A 19,259-nucleotide genomic window follows, 5' to 3' on the forward strand; every position below is an offset into this window, starting at 1 on the left:
GCTTTTGCATTTATCTTCCAGGGGAAAGGAAGCAAATCATCGGGCAGGGCCCTCAGGGCTGCAAATTGCACCCTTGGGCTTCATTTACAGGAAGGTTGCACATTACATTTCCTAGCAGGAAGGAAGGAGAGAGGCTGGTGTGGGAAGGCTGGGTCTTGCCCTGCCTGGGTGGTCGGGAAGCAGTGGGGAGCCCTGCGTTTCCCATCCTCTTGCAGTGGAAGAACCACGTTCCCGGCCCAAAGTCACCCTGTCCCCATCCCTGAGACAGCAGGGGGAAGGGGTCTGCAGGGGTGGTGGTGGTGCTGGATGTTGTGCTGACTTTGCTTTCCCAATTTGGCAACCATCCCCATGGCAGTGTTTTATGGGGCCTGAGGCAGGTGCTGTGTGGGGCCAGCTCAAGACCTTGCACCTGGCTTTCCCCAGAGCAGGGGACATTGCTGCTTCCCGGAGCTGCCCTGCCCATGGACAGGTTGGCACCCCTAGCCCAGGGCTGTAGGGCAAATGGGGAAACCCTGGTCTGGTGGGGGGACTGGGGCAAGCAGCGCCCTGCCTCTCTCCACTGGTGCAAGAGCCTGGAACTTCACCGTGCCCAATGTGATGCCTGATGCAATACCATGTGCAATGCCCTGTGTCATGCCCTGTGCAATGCCTCACGTGATGCCCCGTGCAATGCCTCCTGTGATGCCCTGTGTGATGCCTCATGCAATACTGCATGTACTGCCCCATGCAATGCCCTCTGCAATGCCCCGTGGTGATGCCCCCTGCAATACCCCAAACAATGTGCCCTGCAACACCCTGTTCCATGCTCCAGCTCTCCTACTCCATGGCACTTCGTCTCCTGGTCTCCTTCCCTCTGCCTCCTCAGCCTCACCCACAAAGCCCACCGCCCCTTTCCCACTCCCCTGGCCGAGCAGTGCTTTGGAAGAGGCTCAGAAAACCCTAGCAAATCCAGCCTTTTCCAACCCTGGGGAAGCTTTGCCAATGCATGGGGGACCAGAAGGGCCAGGGCAGCTGATGCCCCTCCAGCCGTCCTCCCTCTCATTCCCCCAGCCTCCCCTCCTTCCCTGCCTGGGCATGGCTTTCCCTCCTCCCCCAGCCCCTGTCGTCACTGCCACAGCTTCGAGTAAAAGCTGAGACATCCTTCACTGGATCCCAGTCCTCTCCGGAGCCCTCCGCAGCACAGCATCCCAACCTCAGCATGGCAGAGGGAACAGGGGCTTCGGGGACCCCTCCCTGCTCTCCCCGCAGCAGGTAAGGGGGTTCGTTGGGTCCAGGCTGGTGGGAAGGAGAGAAGCTGTTTTTCCCTGCAAAAATCCACGATGAAAGCTGTTTGCAGAGTGCCAAGGAAAATCAGGGAGCAGTGGGGAGGCAGCAGCAGGGAAAGTTTCCCAGCTCTGCATGAAGTTCCCATCTAAAAACTAAAAATTCCCAGCTGTCCACCTTTAAATTCCAATAAATAAGTTATTTAGTTATTTATTCTCACTGCCTCCTGACTGCACGTTAGGATTGCCAACAGCTTCGCTGGGCTTGCCATGGTCACAGGCATCCTCCGCTCCAGCCCTTAGCATAGTGCAGGGCAGGTTTCTGCATCCCTCAGGGAAGTGGTCGGCAAGTACCAGGGAGCAGCATTTTGCAGGCATGGAGGTGCCTCCCGGGGCATCTCTGCTGCAGGCTCAGCACTTCAAACCAAGTGCTTTGTGTCACAGGGTGATGGAAAATCCATCAGGGAAATGGTTTGGATGCAGGGAGATGAGGTAGGGCTGTAGGTAAAGGTCAGGCAGGAGGGTAGGGCTGCCCACCCTGCTGGCAGGCTCTGCCAGAGCTGCCTGATGCAGCCGGAGCAGCACTGAAGTGGGTGAAGCAGTGGCCAGAGAGGGAAGGGGGATGCGGGTGCGAGGTGTCAGACAGGTTGCGGGGTGCCTCAGCACCCTGGGGTGGTCTGTGTGTGGTCTCCCACCCACATGGCCCCCCTCCCGCTCACCTACCCATCCCCACCGCAACCCACAGGTGCATGTCCCACGTGGGCTCCCCTCTACGCATGTCCCCCCCAAACCCCCTTTGCCATGTACAGGCAGTTTCATGTACAGCTTTGCATCACCCAGGGCACCTCTTTTCCCTCTCCACTATCTATCAGAGCTTTGGGGAAGCCACGAATTCCACACTCATGACCCTATAACCAAGCCTAGAGTGAGAGCAGCTCCTCCAGCACCCTCCTGTACTCTTCAGTATATTTCAGTATCTCAGCCAAGAGAGACATATCCATAATTTTCTCTCCAGCTCAGTGCATTGGACAGTGTTTCTCCCGTTTTCCAGCCCTCCACCATCCTTGTATTAATCAGTTGAAAACTGTGTGGAAAATGGTGATGCGTTCAGGAGGGCTTCATGGTTTTACCGGTCCAGGGAGGAATTGAAGCTAAAGGAGCTTCTTGTTTAGCAACATCAGTGCTGGGCTGGGAGCCTCCTTCTCCTCAGGAATGGAGGTTGCCTCCTAGAGAGGAGAGACGGCTCCTGGGGGCATGGTCAGGTGTGGAGAAGTCACCTTCTAAGCAGGAGCAGATTTTGGAGCCTCTGCAGAGCAAGGAATTCCTCCCCTTGCAGAGCTTTACTGTGTTGGGGAGGGTAACCCAACACATCCATGGATGGGTGGATGGATGCATAAGTAGTGGATGCAATGATGGATGTGTGCATGCATGCATGGCTGAACAGCTACATGGATGGATGGTTGAATGGATGAGGGTGGATGGAAAAAGGATGAGCGTTCTTCTCAGAGATGAGTGCTACTGGAGAAACCAGCCCCAGGAGCCTGTTTGGGGTGGCTCAGCCTCTTGGAGCAGCTGAGATGTTTCCTTCTCCCTCCCTCCAAGGGCATGAAGCAGTTTCAAGTCAGGGAGGGCAGAAGGATAGTTGAAACCTGTTATTTTCCGGTCATCCCGGTAAAAGTTGAAGCACCAGGCTCCATCTCAGCTATTAAATCACCTGGAGGGAGTCCTGGGCTCCCAATTGCTTTAGCTTACCCGGTCCAGCTGCCCAGCTGTGATCGATGCTGCCCAGATTCATGCCCTGCCTGCCAAAGGAGCACTCGTGAAGCGGGGAGCAGAATCTCTGGGGACATTTTCCCTTAACTCTGCTATGGTGGCAGCTCAGATTAGCTCCAAGCCCTGGAGCATGGCTGGGAGCGGCCTTCAGGGGACTGTAGCAAGACTGTCACCTCTCAGACCTGCACCACTGTGACATTGTGGTGACCGTCACCTCCCAGACCAGTGCCGCAGTGGCATCGTTGTGACAGTGTTGCTCTCTGCTGTCATTTCAGGAATGAAATTTGGGGCAGGTGACTTGGCAGAGCATCCCAAATCACGTGCCCACCCTGGCCCGGCTGTGTCCCTGCTGAAGCCATCCCAGCCCACGTCCAGCTCCATCCGTGGCTCCTCCAGCACTTGCTAATGGTGGGGATATGCAGGACACCCCGTCAGAGGTCCCTTATGGTGGCTTTCCCTGCTGACCCTCCTCTCCCGCCACCATCTCAGCTCATCGCTCCCCCTGGTTCCTCCTGGGGGGCTTTGCAAACTGCTCCAGGGAGGGGGTCCAGCACGGGGAGCATGGGGCGGCTGTCCCATGGCATCACGCCCCTTGTCGCATGGTGCTTTGTCACCTTCCAAGCGGGTAAGGGCAGCTGCAGCTTTCCCTGGGGTACATGAATTTCCTTTGCTTGACCCTGCCTTCCCTTGGGTCTCACCCACTGGGCCCCAGGGGGGTTAAATTTGAGGAGAGGGGAGGGGAAGATGAGGGGGCTGTGGTGCATGTGCATGAAAAACCGGTTGGTTCCCAGTTTACCCCGATGCAGTCTCTCAGCATCCCTAGTCTCCACAGTGGCATGGTGTCCTCCACCACGTGCCGTGCTAGGAGGGGCTTTGTGTCTGCAGAGCAGCTTGGCACCACCCAGACCCTTGGGTGGGGTGATCTGCTTTGCTGGGTCATCCCCCCCAGGGAAGTACCTCTGGGACCCAGATCCATCCTGTTCAAGCTAGAAGTGTTGGAGGGATAGGAAAAAAATATGTATAGTGCTTCCACCTGCCATCAATGCAAGACCTCCCATGAGCTGGGAATCTTGCTTGTCCCTTCACTTGGGACCAGCCCTCCCCAACATCTCTAAGATACTCAATCCCTGGCCAAAGTGCAACAAGCAGGGTCCTTGCTGGGCTTGCCTGCCCAGTGAGGAGAGCTTGCATGGGACATTGGGCATGCTATGGGGCCGTACACCCATCTTTCTTCAGGGTAAAGCCACCCATACAACGTGCCTTCGGTTGCACTTCACTGCGCAGAGTCCTCCCTCCCTCCCTCCCTTGGCTTCCCTCGACTTGCTGGTGGAAATTTATGGGGCTCTGCAGCCAGCAAGGACAGCCGAGCGATGCACCGCAAGCTGACGGTGCTGAAGACCAATGTCAGTGATTTCTAGGCAGAGCAAAGAGTGTTGCACTCCTTCTCAGTCCTGCCTCCAGCCCAGCCTGAGGGATGGTCTCTGAGCAGGCTGCAGTGGTCTCAAGCACTGGGTCAGCCTCCACCTTGCAACGCTGGACCAGTTAGCACCAGAGAGGGACCTCAGCCACTCCAGAGTGGGATTTTCTTGACCAGCATTGCAAGGCTGACCTTGCACCACTTTCTGCTCCCCAGGACGAGCACGGGGCGGCTTTGAGGGGACTAATTTCTATCCTAGGGTGAGGGTTACCATCCCTGCCTGCTGCAGCGGAGAGGGGGCTTGTCCAGAATGGGCACCCGATTTCATTGGGGTGCAGGTAGGGGAAGGGAGGGGTCAGCAAGCTCTCCTCCATCCCATCCCATCCCATCCCATCCCATCCCCATCCCTGTCTCCCCACAGCCACCTGCCTGCCGGACCAGCCTGGAAGCCATGCCGAGGAGCGCCTCTTCAAGCACCTCTTCACTGGCTACAACCGTTGGTCGCGGCCGGTGCCCAACACCTCTGACGTGGTCATCGTGAAGTTTGGGCTGTCCATTGCACAGCTGATCGACGTGGTGCGTAGCTTACTGGCGGAGATCCCTGGCCCGTGTGGCATGTGACTTTTCACCAGTTGGTCCTACTGGTCTGGCAGACTAGGGCCTGAGGACACGGGTGAGAGATTGGGTTTGGGCACTAGCAACCTCCTGGCCATCTCCAGCAGGTGACAAATCACCCACCCTGCCTCCCTCAGACCTCCAATGAGCAGGGGGATCTGCACCTCTCCTCTCCATCTCAAACCCTCCCTTTCCCTGACAGCAGGAGAGCATCAAGTAAAACCACAGGTCTCCATCCCTGCCATGTCCTCATCCACCATCTACCTGCCCTGGAGCACCTCTGGGCTTGTCTGTCCATCCATCCATCTATATGTGCCCACCCACCCACCTATCTACCTATGCATCTATCCACCCACCTACCTTTCCATCTGTCCACGTAACAACCTATCCATCTATCCACCCATCCACCTATCTACCTATCCATCTACCCATCTCTTCACCCATCCACCTATCTAATCTACCTATCCATCTACCCACCTATCTACCTATCCAGCTATCCCCCCATCCACCACCCATCCATTCCTCTATCCATGTGCATTTGTCCATCCATCCGAGCAGCTCAGAGCTGCACACTGCAAAATGCGATTTCTTGCTGCCATCTAGTGAGCAGATACCATGGGGAAACACGGTGTCTCCTTGGACTTGGACTGGTTCCAGCTGCTCCCAGGAGCTGAATCCCAAAGGCAGAAGGCAGAAAGTAAAAGGAAGAATCTGGGGGCCAGTGCAGTGGTGGGACAAACCCTTGGGCTTTTTCTGCCTGTCTCCTCTCATCGCTCCCTCTTTCCCACTACAGGATGAGAAGAACCAAATGATGACGACAAACGTGTGGCTGAAGCAGGTAGGAGCCTGTTCCCTCTCTGGGGCAAGGGCAGGAGCACGTCAAGGAAGGCACATCATTTGGGGCAGAGAGACCCTGCCCAGAGGGGCTTGGTGGCATCTCCATGGGGCTGTTCCTCAGAGGGACGCTGCCAGAAGAGGAGGAGGAAGGTGGCATTGGACAGCTTGGTCCACAGGGCCACCTGACGCCCTCCCTTCCGTGTCTCCCTCCAGGAGTGGAGTGACTACAAGCTGCGCTGGGACCCAGCAGAATTTGACAATGTCACCTCCATCCGGGTGCCCTCTGAGATGATCTGGATCCCTGACATTGTGCTCTACAACAAGTGAGTGATGCTGCTGAGGTGGGGCATCCCTTGGACCAGGTTCCCCTTCCCTTCCCTTCCCTTCCCTTCCCTTCCCTTCCCTTCCCTTCCCTTCCCTTCCCTTCCCTTCCCTTCCCTTCCCTTCCCTTCCCTTCCCTTCCCTTCCCTTCCCTTCCTCATCCCATCCCATCACGGCAGCTCCCTGCACTGCCAGCTCCCATGGGCCTCCTGCCCTCCATCCCACCCCACTGGCAAGGATGCAGATCAGCCTGCATCCATCTCCCCATGCCCAGTGCTCCTGTTCCCACCCATCTCCGTGCTCTGGATGATGCCCAGGAGGATGAACCCAGCACCCTGCAGGGATGCTGGATGAGGCCACAGACTCAAATCAAGGCTTATACCAGCCCTGAGAGCTGAGGGAGCTCCTGGCCCTATTTCTTGGGAGAAACGCTTCATCCTCCTCTGACCTTTGCATCTCTCCATGCCTGCAGCGCCGACGGGGAGTTCGCTGTGACCCACATGACAAAGGCCCACCTCTTCTCCAACGGGAAGGTGAAGTGGGTGCCACCTGCCATCTACAAAAGCTCATGCAGCATCGATGTCACCTTCTTCCCCTTCGACCAGCAGAACTGCAAGATGAAGTTTGGCTCCTGGACCTATGACAAGGCCAAAATCGACCTGGAGAACATGGAGCATCACGTGGACCTCAAGGATTACTGGGAGAGCGGCGAGTGGGCTATCATAAATGCCATTGGCACCTATAACTCTAAGAAGTATGACTGCTGCACTGAGATCTACCCTGACATCACCTTCTGCTTTGTCATCCGTCGTCTGCCACTCTTCTACACCATCAATCTCATCATACCCTGCCTGCTTATCTCCTGCCTGACCGTGCTGGTCTTCTACTTGCCCTCTGACTGTGGGGAGAAGATCACCCTCTGCATCTCTGTCCTGCTGTCCCTCACTGTCTTCCTGCTGCTCATCACGGAAATCATCCCATCCACCTCGCTGGTCATCCCTCTCATTGGAGAGTACCTCCTCTTCACCATGATCTTCGTCACGCTCTCCATCATCATCACTGTGTTCGTCCTCAACGTCCATCACCGCTCCCCCAGCACCCACACGATGCCCCACTGGGTACGCAGCTTCTTCCTGGACTTCATCCCTCGCTGGCTCTTCATGAAGCGACCCCCAGCACCGCCTCTCCCCGAGGGGACCATGGGGCAGTATGACCTCCCAGGGACAAGGCTCAGCACCTCACGGTGCTGGCTGGAGACAGATGTGGATGACAAGTGGGAGGAGGAGGAGGAGGAAGAAGAGGAGGAGGAAGAGGAGGAGGAAGAGGAAGAGAAGACATATCCCAGCCGCATGTCCCAGGATGGCTCCCATGGCCAGGGCACCCAGTGCCACTACGGCTGTGGGCGCCAAGCTGGGAAGGCATTGGGGGAGTCAGCTCCCCGGGTTCCCCCCAAGGGGGAGGAGGAGGAGGTGGGCTCAGACCAGGGGCTGATGCTGTCTCCCAGCATCCTGAAGGCCCTGGAAGGGGTGCAGTACATTGCGGACCACCTGCGAGCTGAGGATGCTGATTTCTCGGTGAGTGGGTGCCCCCGGGAGCTGGAGGGTGAGGGTAGGGTCCCACCTTGGGTCCTGCCTCCTGCCACTTGGATCTCCATGGGGGGTGGTGTGGTGTCAGTGCTGGGACCCCTGGTTAGTTCCCTGGCTGCTGAGGACCCCAGGGAGAAGATTAATGAGCACCTTCTGGGAGATGCCTGGTCCACAGGGTCAGCTGAGGGTTCCTCCAGCTCCCATCCCTGCTGGCTGCAAGGATGTTGGAGGTTGCTCTCGTGCCTGTGGTATCCTGCCCTTGGAGAGCAGAGATGGCCCAGCCTGCCCTGCTGGGACCCGGCTCAGAGGCTGAACCCCTAATTTTACCCAAGTGGTTTCAGAAAACCCTGGGTGGGATTACCGTTGCCCCAAGGAGCCTCCCCAGAGAGGTCCATCCCCCAGCCTTGCTGCTCCAAGATAACCCAAGACACAGGGTATCTCCTCATCCTGAGGCAAACAACAGATGTAGAGGAAGCCCTGGGTGGTCTCCTAACCCCAAGGGGTCCCCACAGGTCGGGGGTTCACATGCTTATGGCCCCTCTCCGCTTGGCAGGTGAAGGAGGACTGGAAGTACGTGGCCATGGTGATCGACCGCATCTTCCTCTGGATGTTCATCATCGTCTGCTTGCTGGGCACTGTGGGGCTCTTCCTCCCACCCTACCTGGCAGGGATGATCTAGGAGCCGGGCCAGGCTGCGGTGGGGACAGCAAGCGATGCACGCTGCCTCCTCCCAGGGAGTGGGCATGGTGGTGCCCACGTCCAGACGGACCCTTGCCTCTCCCTGGGAGGACACAGTGGTGATTGTGGAGGACCCTCAGATGGGAAATGCAGAGTGGAGCAAGGGCTGTGCCAAGGGGTGACTTGGGGAGGGACCGCTGCCTGCCATCCTTCACTGGGTGGTCACAGCCCTCCTGGCATTGAGGAAGGCATGGTACAGCTCCACTGCTTGAGTGCAGGCTGGAGGCATCTCAGAGAGTTTTTTTTTTTTTCCTTGAGACGCTGCAAGTCCTACCCAAAACCCAAAAGCTGCATCTGGCTGTTCCTCCAACGTGCTGGGCAAGAAGAGGGGACCTCACAGCTGCATCCTGACCACAGGGCACTCAGGACCACAGGCTGGCATGGTCATGCATGATGTGGGGCAGGTGATAATGCTTTGGATGGTCTGAGCAGAAGGGGTATGGTTGTGGGATGGAGGTCCCTGCTCTGTATGACTTGGGGAGCTCTGCCCTGCAAAGCCCAGCCCAGGTGTAGACCCTCTGCAACCCACCAGCACAAGTAGTTGCTGCCGCATCATCCCACACTGGAGCTAGGGGTGACAGGGAGATGGAAACAGCTGACTCAGAAATGTGGGTGGCTTGGAAGGGAAAAGCCACTCTGCAGAGTGGGATAACCCCCCCAGCCCTGGCCAGAGGGGGCCCACAGACCCTGGGAGCTCAGGGGTGCTGCCTCATGCTGAGGCTGGTGGACTTGGCTGGCGCAGGGGAACCTGCACTGCCAAGGTCCATCCTGAGCAAATCCTCCTCTCCATCCCATCAGATCCCCAGCTGCCAGGCGCTGATGACTGTGGCAATGCAGTTTTTAATTTCTAGCTTCTACCTACCCCCAAAGGACCCGTGCTTACAGAGCATCTCCTCTCTTTCCCCATGCCCCAAGAGACACAAGGTTTTTTCCTACAGTGTTTTCTCCTCCAGGACACTGACCCATCACGGTGCTGGATGCAGTCTGAGGGGCTTCAGAACACACTTTGTCATTTCAGGAGTGAAATGGGCCAGAATAAACGGTGCCACAGAGGGACACGCATGACCCGAGGGTGTTGCAGCCACTCAGGCAGGCTGTGGTGCAGGCAGGCAGGCTCAGGCGTGCACACACAGGGCTGAGAAATGAGATGTGCAAGGGAGCAAGTGCCCGTGCGTGGCTGGGTGTACTGCCACTCTTCTACACCATCAATCTCATCATACCCTGCCTGCTTATTTCCTGCCTGACCGTGCTGGTCTTCTGCTTGCCCTCTGACTGTGGGGAGAAGATCACCCTCTGCATCTCTGTCCTGCTGTCCCTCACTGTCTTCCTGCTGCTCATCACAGAAATCATCCCATCCATTGGAGAGTACCTCCTCTTCACCATGATCTTCGTCACGCTCTCCATCATCATCACTGTGTTCGTCCTCAACGTCCATCACCGCTCCCCCAGCACCCACACAATGCCCCACTGGGTATGTGGCTGTGTGCGTCCCACCCAGTACAGACAGGCTTCAGGGCTCTGCAGAGCACGGGTGGAGAGAGCAACTCCTGTCAGGGTAATTTCTGGCTTGTCTGGGACTGTGTCTCCCTGGGGTGACGCAGGGCTGGAGGTGAACAGGACAGGATGCCCAGCACTCCGGGCCATGGCACCCCGGGCTTCAGCAGACCTCACCACCATGGGGCATGCTCCTCTTCCCCTGTTAATCCCTGCAGCCCCTCTTGCCAGCCACAGCCAGCACCCACCACCCCTCTCAGCTCAGCCCTGCCTGGCTGATGAGGCCACCAGGGCGTAAGCTCTGGGGTGACAACCCCCCCCGGCGTGGCACTAGACCCCCAAGCACCCTTCTTTTGGAGGGAGCTCATCCTCATGGCTCTGCTATCCTGTGTAAACCGCTTCCCAGCAGCTCCACCAGGATTTCCTTGTGGTCTTTGAAAAGCAAAGGCCTGCAGATACCCTCACTAGCAAGCCTTGACGTGGGAGCAGGGGGAGTCCATGACCCTCATATGGATTGTGGGCTCACTGGGAAGGAGAGAGGGCTCCAGAGGGGACATGGATGCAGCAGACCCAGGTTCACCCCAGAAGCTCCCCCGGGGATGCTGCCATCAAGAATGGCTCTTCCCCATGCTGGCAAGATGGCTCAGACCTCTGAGCAGCACAACCCTTACTCTTTCTAAGGAGATGCTGGTGACCGGGGGACTTGTCCCCACGGTATGGGGGTGACAGGCAAGCACAGGCACAGCAGGACTTGGTGCATTGGTTTATCTCAGCCAGAATGAACAGCATTGTGGGAAGATGCTGGGGAAAAGCCCGAACTGAACGGTTTCCAACTCAAAGCACAAACCGAATAAGAGACTTGGTTTGCCGTCGTGGCTTACACAGAGCAGCTTGGAGAAAACTCAGCTGGAAGAGGCACCGTTCTCCTGGTTTGTGTCACCAAGGGCTGTGGTCCGCAGGGTCCCATACCTCCCTGCGCTCTGCAGGCTCGGGGCTGGGCGCGCTCTGGCCATGAGTGCTGGAACCAGCTCCACTGCGGTGCGCGGACCCGCTTCCCATCGTTAAATAAACTCTTCTATACAATGTACAAGGAAAAGCAAACAGTCCCTCCGACCACGGCTCCGATGGCTCCTGAGGACCCCTGCATGGCCCCCCGGGATGCCAGCTCCCCCAGCTGCTGTGCCTCCTGGCTCCCAGTGGCGAGGAGCAGGGTCCAGGTCCCCGTCGCGACATGCCGCCCGCGGCCATCTGTCCTCGGAGAGGCTGAGAGACGGACACACAGACCTGCTGGCAGCCAGGGAGCAGGGAGCTGCTGAGCCAGAGGGATCTTCAGCCACCCTCAGGGATGGCCAGGTCCCCCTAGTCCTTTCCAGGGATGAGTCACCAGATGCCTCCCTTCTTCAGAAGACCAACAAGACAATGCTAAAGACACGAGTGGCTGCAGGAGGAGAGGGGACAGGGAGAGCAGAACAGCGAGGCCACGGGAGACACACAAAAGCCAGCTCCTCCGCAACGCTCTCCGCCCATCTCCACCAACCATAGCATGGTGGTCCCTCTCCTCCTCTCCTTCCCCACCCCTTATCCTTCCCTCTTTCCACCCCTACCCTCACTCCAAACACAGCTTCACCAGATTGGCCTGGACCTTGGCTTGGTCCACGGCATCCAGGAGGTTCTTGGCATCCACGGCCAGGGTGTGGGAGGCTGTCAGCATCTGCCGTTTGCACTCCTCGCTCAGCGAGGTGACCGCGTTCTGCTGTGCCAGGCGCATCTTGTTGATGAGGTCAGCCAAGTCCTTGTTGAGCAGCTTCTGGGTCCCCTCGATCTGACCACAGCACGCCGGGGTTACACAGATGTACTACCAGCACACGACCCCATGCCAGACCCCTTTCCCTCCTCCCTGGTCCTACCTCGGTGCGGGAGGCAGCGGGCAGGACAGGCAGGATCTCATCGACGCTGCCAATCAGCTTCCGCAGGGACAGGCCCACGTTCTGCGGGGAGGGTGGCAGGGTTAGGATGGCACCAGGTACAGGCACAGGAAAGAGGTGCATGGGACCAGTCTGTGTTGCTGAGTCAAGGATCCCATCGGGGAGAGGGGCATGGTGGGAGACTCTCCCATCAATGACCCAAGGACCCAACGGAGGAGCAGGGCGTGCTGGAAATGCTCCCACCATTGACCCAAGGACCCAAAGGAAGGAGTGAGACATGTTGGAAACTCTCCCGTCATTGACCCAAGGATCCAAAGGAGGATCTGGGAATGTTGGAGATGGTCCCTTCCCGAGAAGGATGCTTGGTGGGAGACTCAGCAGACTCATTCCCAACTCCTTACCCCATTTGCCATAGAAGGCCTAGTGCTGTCCCCTCCCTGCCCTCCCTACCTTCACCACAAGGATGTACCCCTCTGGGGGCAGGAGGCTGATCTCATTCTTCAGCTGCAGCACAGCCCGCACCAGGTCCATGACATTGCTGTACACCATGTCATCTGTGCGGTCCAGGTTGGCGGTGGGGGCTGGGTGGATGGACTGCTGGAGAAGGGGGGCACAATGGGATCAGGTGAACCAAAGGGGCAAGGAGGGAAAGACCAACACCTGTGGGGAGCCCTGGCCAGACCCATTTACCTCCCACCCATGACCCTGATGCTGCTGGGTCTGTCTGACAGCTTTGGGGCCTGGGGGAGTCAGAAAAGTTCCATTTTGCAGATGCAGAGGGATGATGGAGGTGGAAGAGGAGGAATGAGACTGTGAGATGGAGGAGGAGGACTGGGAACATGGTGGCTTGATCCAAGGAGGTCTTACCTGTGTCCCAAGTCTTGGAGGCTTCTGGGGGGGCCCTGTGAACTCCGCTATGCCATCAATAAGGGAAAGGAAGGAGAGTCACTCCAGCTGCTCCCATGGACACGTAGGCATGCTGCAAGACCCCTAGAACCTGTGCCACGTCCCACACCACCCTGCAGCTGCATGTCCCACTGTGGCTGAACACCCATGCCAGCGGTGCCACCTCCCCACAGGGTCTGACTCCCTCCGACCCCCATGCCCAAGACAGGCAGACTCCACCCCTAGGGCAGGCAAAGCTGCTCCCCATTATCTGGGATTTCTTTTGTGGAGGATCCCAAAGCCAGGAGGGATACAGCTCTGAGGCTCCTTGCAGCTCAGTGCACAGCTCCCTGCTTGCAGCCCCAAAGTGGGTGCTCCCAGGTGGATGCCATGGGCAGCCCCGCATCCTGTGCAGCTCTGGGCACTCACTGTAATCCGTCTCCTTCTCCGGGAGCAGCTGCAGGGGGAAGAAACAGTGAATGAGAGGCACGAAGTCCTGGCTAGAGGCAGTGAAGAGGGAAGAGGCATCGCCATCCACTCCTGGCGTTCTGGTGGTGAGCTCCACACCACCGGTATTTTACCCCATTAACATTTTCAGATTGATTTTCCCAATGCAAGGGGCATATATATCAATTTATCACCCATCCATGCCAAAACAAATGAGGATCTCCAGACATTCCCAAAAGAAAGACCTCTTGCACCCAAATACACCCTGACCTGGCTTCTCTGGGGCTGGCACCACTCACCGGAGGAATGTTGTTGTTCATAAACACCATTGGATCCTGCAAAGGGGAAGAAGCTTTGTGAGAGGCATAGAAAAAAGGAAAAAGAGAGGAAAAAAGTGCTTTTCCTGATTTCTATGAGACTCCTGAAAGATATCACAGGAATGCATCTCTGCAGGGTCCAGGAATGTGGGAGGGGAAGGGGCTTCATGCCCATTGCTGTCCCATCCCATCCCATCCCATCCCATCCCATCCCATCCCATCCCATCCCATCCCATCCCCCTATTCCCACCTGCTCCCCGCCTGCTGCTGGGGCACCAGAAACCTCAAACTGCTGCTTAAAACCCCCGAAGCTTAATTAAAGCAGCTGTTCACCACTCGGCATCCAGCAGCCCCCGGGGGCGAGGGGAGCTGGGCTTTGCTTTACCGACTGCCTGAGCTGATCAAATAAAAGATGTTCAGTCTTCCAAGCCTGTCTTACTGCAAGCTGACACATTAATCACAGGTTAGCTATCTCCAGTCCTTATTTCAAAAGCATTACAAAAGCTCATTAAGGCACGATTGCAAGTATTTAAAAACTGCCCAAGTTTCAAAATATTCATTTCAAAATGAAGCAGCTCCATGAGATTTTTACAAGTGTGGAAAATAAAAGGGGTGCAAGAGGTCTGGCTGGTGGAGGAGCTGTTCCTCCAAGGAAAACTGGCTTCTCCAGCCATGAAGAGGTTGTTGATGGCTCCAGTGGGTTTTCCTCCACCTTCAAGAGGATGCAAGAGCTGGAAGCCCCCAGCTCGAGGCCACTCACCAGGGACTTCTCCTCCTGTCGCAGCCACTGGTAGTCCTCCACCATCTGCTTCTGCTGCTTGTCCAGGACTTGCCGCATCTTGAGCCTCTCGGTCTCCCAGAGCTTCTGTGCCTCCTCCCTGCTGCTGGGACGAAGGAAATCTTCCTCCTGGTGTGCAGAGCCAGTGGTGACAGGGGGAACTCAGGAACCAGAGCCCTCCCCTGATTTTGGCACGGGAGCCAGAGCCCTGCTCCATGCAGGCAAGCCATGTACCACACCACAAGAGCCATGAACCCCCCAAACTGAATTTGGGGAAGATCTGGGTTTCCAGCAGGGAAGAGGAAACCACCAGCTGGCTCCACATCTCCCACCACCACATCCCAGCACTTTCCATGGGCAGCATGCATGGGCCATCTCAGTGAGTAGCTCATTGTGCCCACAGCATAGATGCAACCAACATCGTGGCTGTGCTGGCACACCAGGCAGATTATCACAGGATATGCAGCAACACCTGGCTCTGCTTTCAGGGCTCGAGTAACCAAGCTCAGGCTGCAAACAGCCACTGGCATTCCAGGCAACAAAACGCCCCAAGGAGCGGGAGCCGCCCATGTCCTGCTCATTTTTGGGGACACCATGCCAATCTCTCATCTACCAACATGCCTTCACCAGGATGCGTGTGCAAACGTGCATGGCAGGGAGCTGGAGACATCCCAGAGCCCTTTGCAGTCTTGATCCTTCTAGCCCACAAACAGCACCCATGGGGTGACAGGATTTGGCCCTCCCACAGCTGGGTTGAGAGCAACATTGAGCTTGAAGCGCCAGAGGCAGCAGCACGAAGCAGAGCATGGTGCAGTGAGCATCTCTCCCACCAAGTCCTCGCCTCCTGCGAGGTCCCCAGCGTGCCCCAGATGAGGTCACCTGGGACCAGGATGTCCTCTGGATGCCATGGGATGGGGGAATCCCTCTCTTACCCTCATGCTGTGGCGCTTGAAGACGTTGTGGCGGTTGAGCGGCGGGGTGTGCAGGGAGTTGGCTGGAGACTGGTACTCAATGGGACTGGTGAGCGTAGGCGAGCTGGCACACAGACCCTCGGGCACCTGCAGGCAGGTGGGGGTGGGCAGCGGGGCAGTGCAGGCACAAAACAGGGCCACAGGGGGTTAGTGCAGACAGACAGACAGACGGAAAAAGCAGACAACGCAAGGAAAAGTGGCTTTTGCACTGGGAGCAGCCTCTGCCTTCATCCAGGCAGCAGGATTGGGAACTTTCTCCCTGCTCAGCTCTTCCTTGCCCTGAGCATGGGCTTGAGACCTCCTGCACTGCTGTCTGGACCCTTTCCCAGTCCCAGAAGAGCACCCAAAATGGCTGCTCTTCAGGGTTTCACCCTGATGCTCCAGGGACCAGCACTGGTCCTTGCAGAGGGGATGACCTGTGCTCCTGCAGGGCAGCCACACTCAGCCCAGGTAACACCAGCAAACCCTCTCTCCTCCCAGCTGGGCATGCAAACTGGCTGCTGCCCAGCGTGCAGATCCCCCTTCCCTGGGGTGAAACCCTCTCTGCCAGCTCTGAGTGGTGGACAAAACCCGGGGCAGGAAGGGCAGGGCAGGACTGAGCCCCGAGCAGTGTGTTGTTCTGCTGGCAAGGCATTGGGAGGCACTTGGTGGTGACATGGAGCACCTTGGAGCCCCCAGAGCCATAAGCACCCCAGAGCTTGAGCTCCAGGCAGGGATTTCTGGCATTGACCCCCTTGCTCAAGTCCCTGTGGGATGCTTTGGCTGTGCAACCTTACCTGGAACTGCAGCTTGGGAGCCAGGAGGTTGCTCTGCGGTGGTGGCTTGTACCTGGGTCTGCTGGGCTGTGGGGGAGGGGGTGGAGGGAGAAATGTCCAGTGGGTGTGAGCCCAGGGAGGTCCCACTGCTGCAGCACCCCTAAGCAGGTCAAGACGGGGAGATGAACCTGCCTGCACAGGCTCTGTCCTCTTCTCACCTTTGGAGGTGGCTCCTGGAAGGACGGTGGTTCCATGATTTTGGGAGGCCGGTGGCGGTTGTTCCTTTCCTGTTCCTTGGCAAGTTCCTTCTCCATCAGGTAAATGTCACTGCAGGGAGACAGAGGGGGACAGCCCCAGGAGGGAGCATTACCACATCTCCCATACCCCAGAGAGTGGGGATGCTTGAGCTGAACGGGCCACGGAAAACATGAGGGAGCAAGGAGGGATGGGAAAGCAAAAGGAAAGGACTGGGAGGACATAGCTTGGTCCTGGTTGGCCAGACCAGCACCACCATGGCTGGCCCCAGTGAGATGTGGGGTCAGGATTCCCCTGCAAGACACCTCCCTGGGAAGCAAAGCATTTCCATTTCAGCCCAGGCACCACCATAACCCCCTCCGAGGGCAGGTGGGCTCAGATGGTCTCAAGCAGCCCTTTGAGTTCGGACTTGGCCAGAAACGTCCAGACCCAAAATTTTGCATGGGTTCGTTTTTCTCCTCCACCCACTTGCTCCCCCTCCATCAAACCCCCCAGCCCACCATCAGTCCCTTGCATCCCCACTCACCTTAAGCTGCAAACCAAGTCCTTGAACTTGGGCCTCTCACTGGGGTCATAGTCCCAGCAGCGCGTCATGAGGGTGTAGAGGATGGGTGGGCAGAGGTCCGGCTTGGGCAGGCGGTCACCCCTCTCCAGCACTCCAATCACATCCTTGTTCTCCAGCCAGAAGAAGGGCTGCTTGCCATAGCTCAGGATCTCCCACATGCACACAGCTGTAGGAGCAACATCAGCAACCTTAAATGATGCTAAAGATACCAGCTGGGGGACCAACCCCTTGTTGGTGTTTTTGGGGACCTGGTGACAGTGCCATGCTTTGTCGTGTGGCACCAGATCACTTGGCTTTCTGGTTGCTGGGAGAAAATGCAGAGGGAAGAGCTGCCTGCTCTCCTGGTGAGCTGCAAGGAGCCCAGCTCCTGGTTGCTGCTGGCCATAGGACTGTTGGGGATGGACAGACAGACAGACCAGAGGCCATGGGGATGGGTAGATAGGCAGTGGGATGCATATTTGCAGGGGGCTGCACATTTAACTCAGCCCCACAACTGTCCTGAATTCACCAGAGGAGGAGAAAGCACCTAATGGTGGTTGAATTGGAGGAAGCCCTGCCCCAGGAGCCCTTCCCTAAGGTGTCTTTCCCCCGGGGCAAGGCTGGGCTAATCGCCCTGCTCCCAAGTAGGATTTGTCCCTGTGCATTAAGATGATGCCACAGGAGGTGGATGAAGCCTGGGACCCCCCTCCATCCCCATTCCACCACGCACCGAACATCCAGACATCGCTGGCCGTTGTGAAGCGGCGGAAGTTGATGGACTCAGGTGACATCCACTTGATGGGGAGACGGGTGATGGACGCTGGAGGGAGACAAGACAGCGGCTGTGCTCACTGAAGGAGGGCAGCGGCAGCCCCGGCGCAGGCAGAGAAGGGCAGCAAGGTCTCACCATGGTCTCTGCCCCAGCCTCTTCCCACCACCCCGTCCTGACATTGCAGGGACCCCCAGCGTGTGCCAGCTCCGCTGTCTGAAGAAATCCCTGCTCCACCCTCACAGGGTTGGAATGAGTCCCAACCCCACTGCACAGCTCTTACCTTTGTAGTACTCCTCGTCCTCAATGTACCTGGAGAGCCCAAAGTCTCCCAGCTTCACGCACTCTGGGGAGGCCACCAGGACATTCCTCACGGCAATATCCCTGCAAGGACAGAGACCCTTGGCTGGGGAGAACGGATGAAGAAGGGGTGGAGAAGGAGACCTCACACCTGGACAGCCAGCTCACCTGACTGCAAAAAGGGTCTGCAGCAAAGGATGCTGCCATCCTCCTACTGCCCACCTGCCTGTCCCCACCATGGTCCTGCCTTCCCCTGCCTCTCATGGCATCCTGCCCAGCTCCTTTTCCCTCCTGCCCTACCTGTGTACGCAGTTGATGGCCTCCAGGTAGGCCAGGGCTTTGCTGATCTGCAGGGCGTAGAGGATGAGCGTGGGCACAGTGAGGCAGTGCTTGTTCTGCTCCAGGTATTGCCCCAGCTGCAACAGGACAAGCGAGCAGGGCTCAGGGACCGAGCAGGGGCAGGAAGGGTAGCAGGGGCATGGGATGGGCTCCAGCGCTGGGACCCTGCTCACCTCTCCATAGGGATACAGCTCCATGATGATCCAGGTGGGCTCCTCTTCTGCGATGCCAATGAGTTTCACGATATGGGGGTGGTCCAATTTCTTCATCAGCACTGTGGGGAGACCACGTCAGACACTTGGCAATGGGAGGGGGTTCCCCTCCAGAAGCCCCAGCCCCTTTGGGGATATACTAGGCTATCTTTGGTGATTCCTCCTGCTCTGTCTCCAGGTTTGTGACAGAGACCTGCCCCGACACCCCAGGAGAGGCGCTGAGGCTCCTGGTTTCCAGCTCTACATCCAGGTGGTGCCCATCTGCTCTCATACAAGGATTCAGCAGCTTTTCTCCAGCCCCAATCCCCCATCCTAGTATCCATCCCCCCCATAAACTGGGTATTTTGGAGAACAGCCCTGTCACAGGGGTGAAGGCATGGGCCACCTCCCTCCTCCTGCTCTGTCCTGCATTGCAATGGCAATTTGTCCCCAAGCCAGCCTCAGGGGATGCCAGGCGAGGGTTCTGTCTCTAACAGCCCACCACTGCAGTGCCACAAACACCACCAGGCCCCCCACATCTGTCCTCTGCCCTGCTATGTAAGCCCCAGGGTGGGGGTTTAGTGGGCTCCGTCCCCCTGCGAAGGGCAGCGTACAGTGTGCCCCCCCCCAGTGCACCTGCTTCGCTCAGGAACTTGTCCTTGTTCTCCAGGCTGCAGTCCTTCTTGCAGGTCTTCACAGCCACACTGATACACTCCCCTTTCTGCAAGGAGAAGGAGGGG

At 57.6% G+C, this 19,259-nt stretch overlaps 2 protein-coding genes across 10 annotated transcripts in view; one reads left to right on the forward strand and one right to left on the reverse strand.

The window, feature by feature from the left end:
- The first annotated feature begins 1,167 nt into the window (after positions 1-1,167).
- Positions 1,168-10,680, forward strand: CHRNA2 (cholinergic receptor nicotinic alpha 2 subunit). Its single transcript, XM_055810169.1, has 7 exons — positions 1,168-1,251; positions 3,311-3,660; positions 4,874-5,028; positions 5,861-5,905; positions 6,118-6,227; positions 6,698-7,799; positions 8,365-10,680. The coding sequence occupies exons 2-7, from the start codon at positions 3,441-3,443 to the stop codon at positions 8,488-8,490; spliced, it is 1,758 nt and encodes a 585-aa protein (XP_055666144.1). The 5' UTR covers positions 1,168-1,251; positions 3,311-3,440; the 3' UTR covers positions 8,491-10,680.
- A 113-nt stretch (positions 10,681-10,793) lies between these two features.
- The window catches only part of PTK2B (protein tyrosine kinase 2 beta), a 29,337-nt gene continuing 20,871 nt past the window's right edge, over positions 10,794-19,259 (reverse strand). For 6 of the 9 annotated variants that reach the window (XM_055810167.1, XM_055810166.1, XM_027785539.2 and 3 more), the window contains 16 exons: positions 19,156-19,240; positions 18,502-18,602; positions 18,290-18,405; positions 17,973-18,073; positions 17,651-17,740; positions 16,903-17,107; positions 16,340-16,448; positions 16,143-16,208; positions 15,328-15,453; positions 14,378-14,524; positions 13,600-13,635; positions 13,283-13,310; positions 12,836-12,882; positions 12,419-12,565; positions 11,951-12,031; positions 10,794-11,865 (listed from right to left, as the gene is read on the reverse strand). In XM_055810167.1, coding sequence (XP_055666142.1) covers positions 11,650-11,865; positions 11,951-12,031; positions 12,419-12,565; positions 12,836-12,882; positions 13,283-13,310; positions 13,600-13,635; positions 14,378-14,524; positions 15,328-15,453; positions 16,143-16,208; positions 16,340-16,448; positions 16,903-17,107; positions 17,651-17,740; positions 17,973-18,073; positions 18,290-18,405; positions 18,502-18,602; positions 19,156-19,240 — 1,701 coding nt within the window. In that variant the 3' untranslated portion in view covers positions 10,794-11,649. The remainder of the gene's footprint in view (positions 11,866-11,950; positions 12,032-12,418; positions 12,566-12,835; positions 12,883-13,282; positions 13,311-13,599; positions 13,636-14,377; positions 14,525-15,327; positions 15,454-16,142; positions 16,209-16,339; positions 16,449-16,902; positions 17,108-17,650; positions 17,741-17,972; positions 18,074-18,289; positions 18,406-18,501; positions 18,603-19,155; positions 19,241-19,259) is intronic. The other 3 variants (XM_055810162.1, XM_055810164.1, XM_055810163.1) reach the window with 3 other exon arrangements.

The sequence above is a fragment of the Falco peregrinus genome, chromosome 7, assembly GCF_023634155.1.
Source record: "Falco peregrinus isolate bFalPer1 chromosome 7, bFalPer1.pri, whole genome shotgun sequence".
Taxonomy (NCBI): domain Eukaryota; kingdom Metazoa; phylum Chordata; class Aves; order Falconiformes; family Falconidae; genus Falco; species Falco peregrinus.

Excerpts from the sequence above, each read along its gene's own strand:
- CHRNA2 (XM_055810169.1), top strand. The coding sequence starts at position 3,441 with ATGGTGGGGATATGCAGGACACCCCGTCAGAGGTCCCTTATGGTGGCT. Across the intron at positions 3,661-4,873 it reads CTTTGTCACCTTCCAAGCGG|CCACCTGCCTGCCGGACCAG; the intron begins GTAAGGGCAGCT and ends GTCTCCCCACAG. Across the intron at positions 6,228-6,697 it reads GACATTGTGCTCTACAACAA|CGCCGACGGGGAGTTCGCTG; the intron begins GTGAGTGATGCT and ends CCATGCCTGCAG.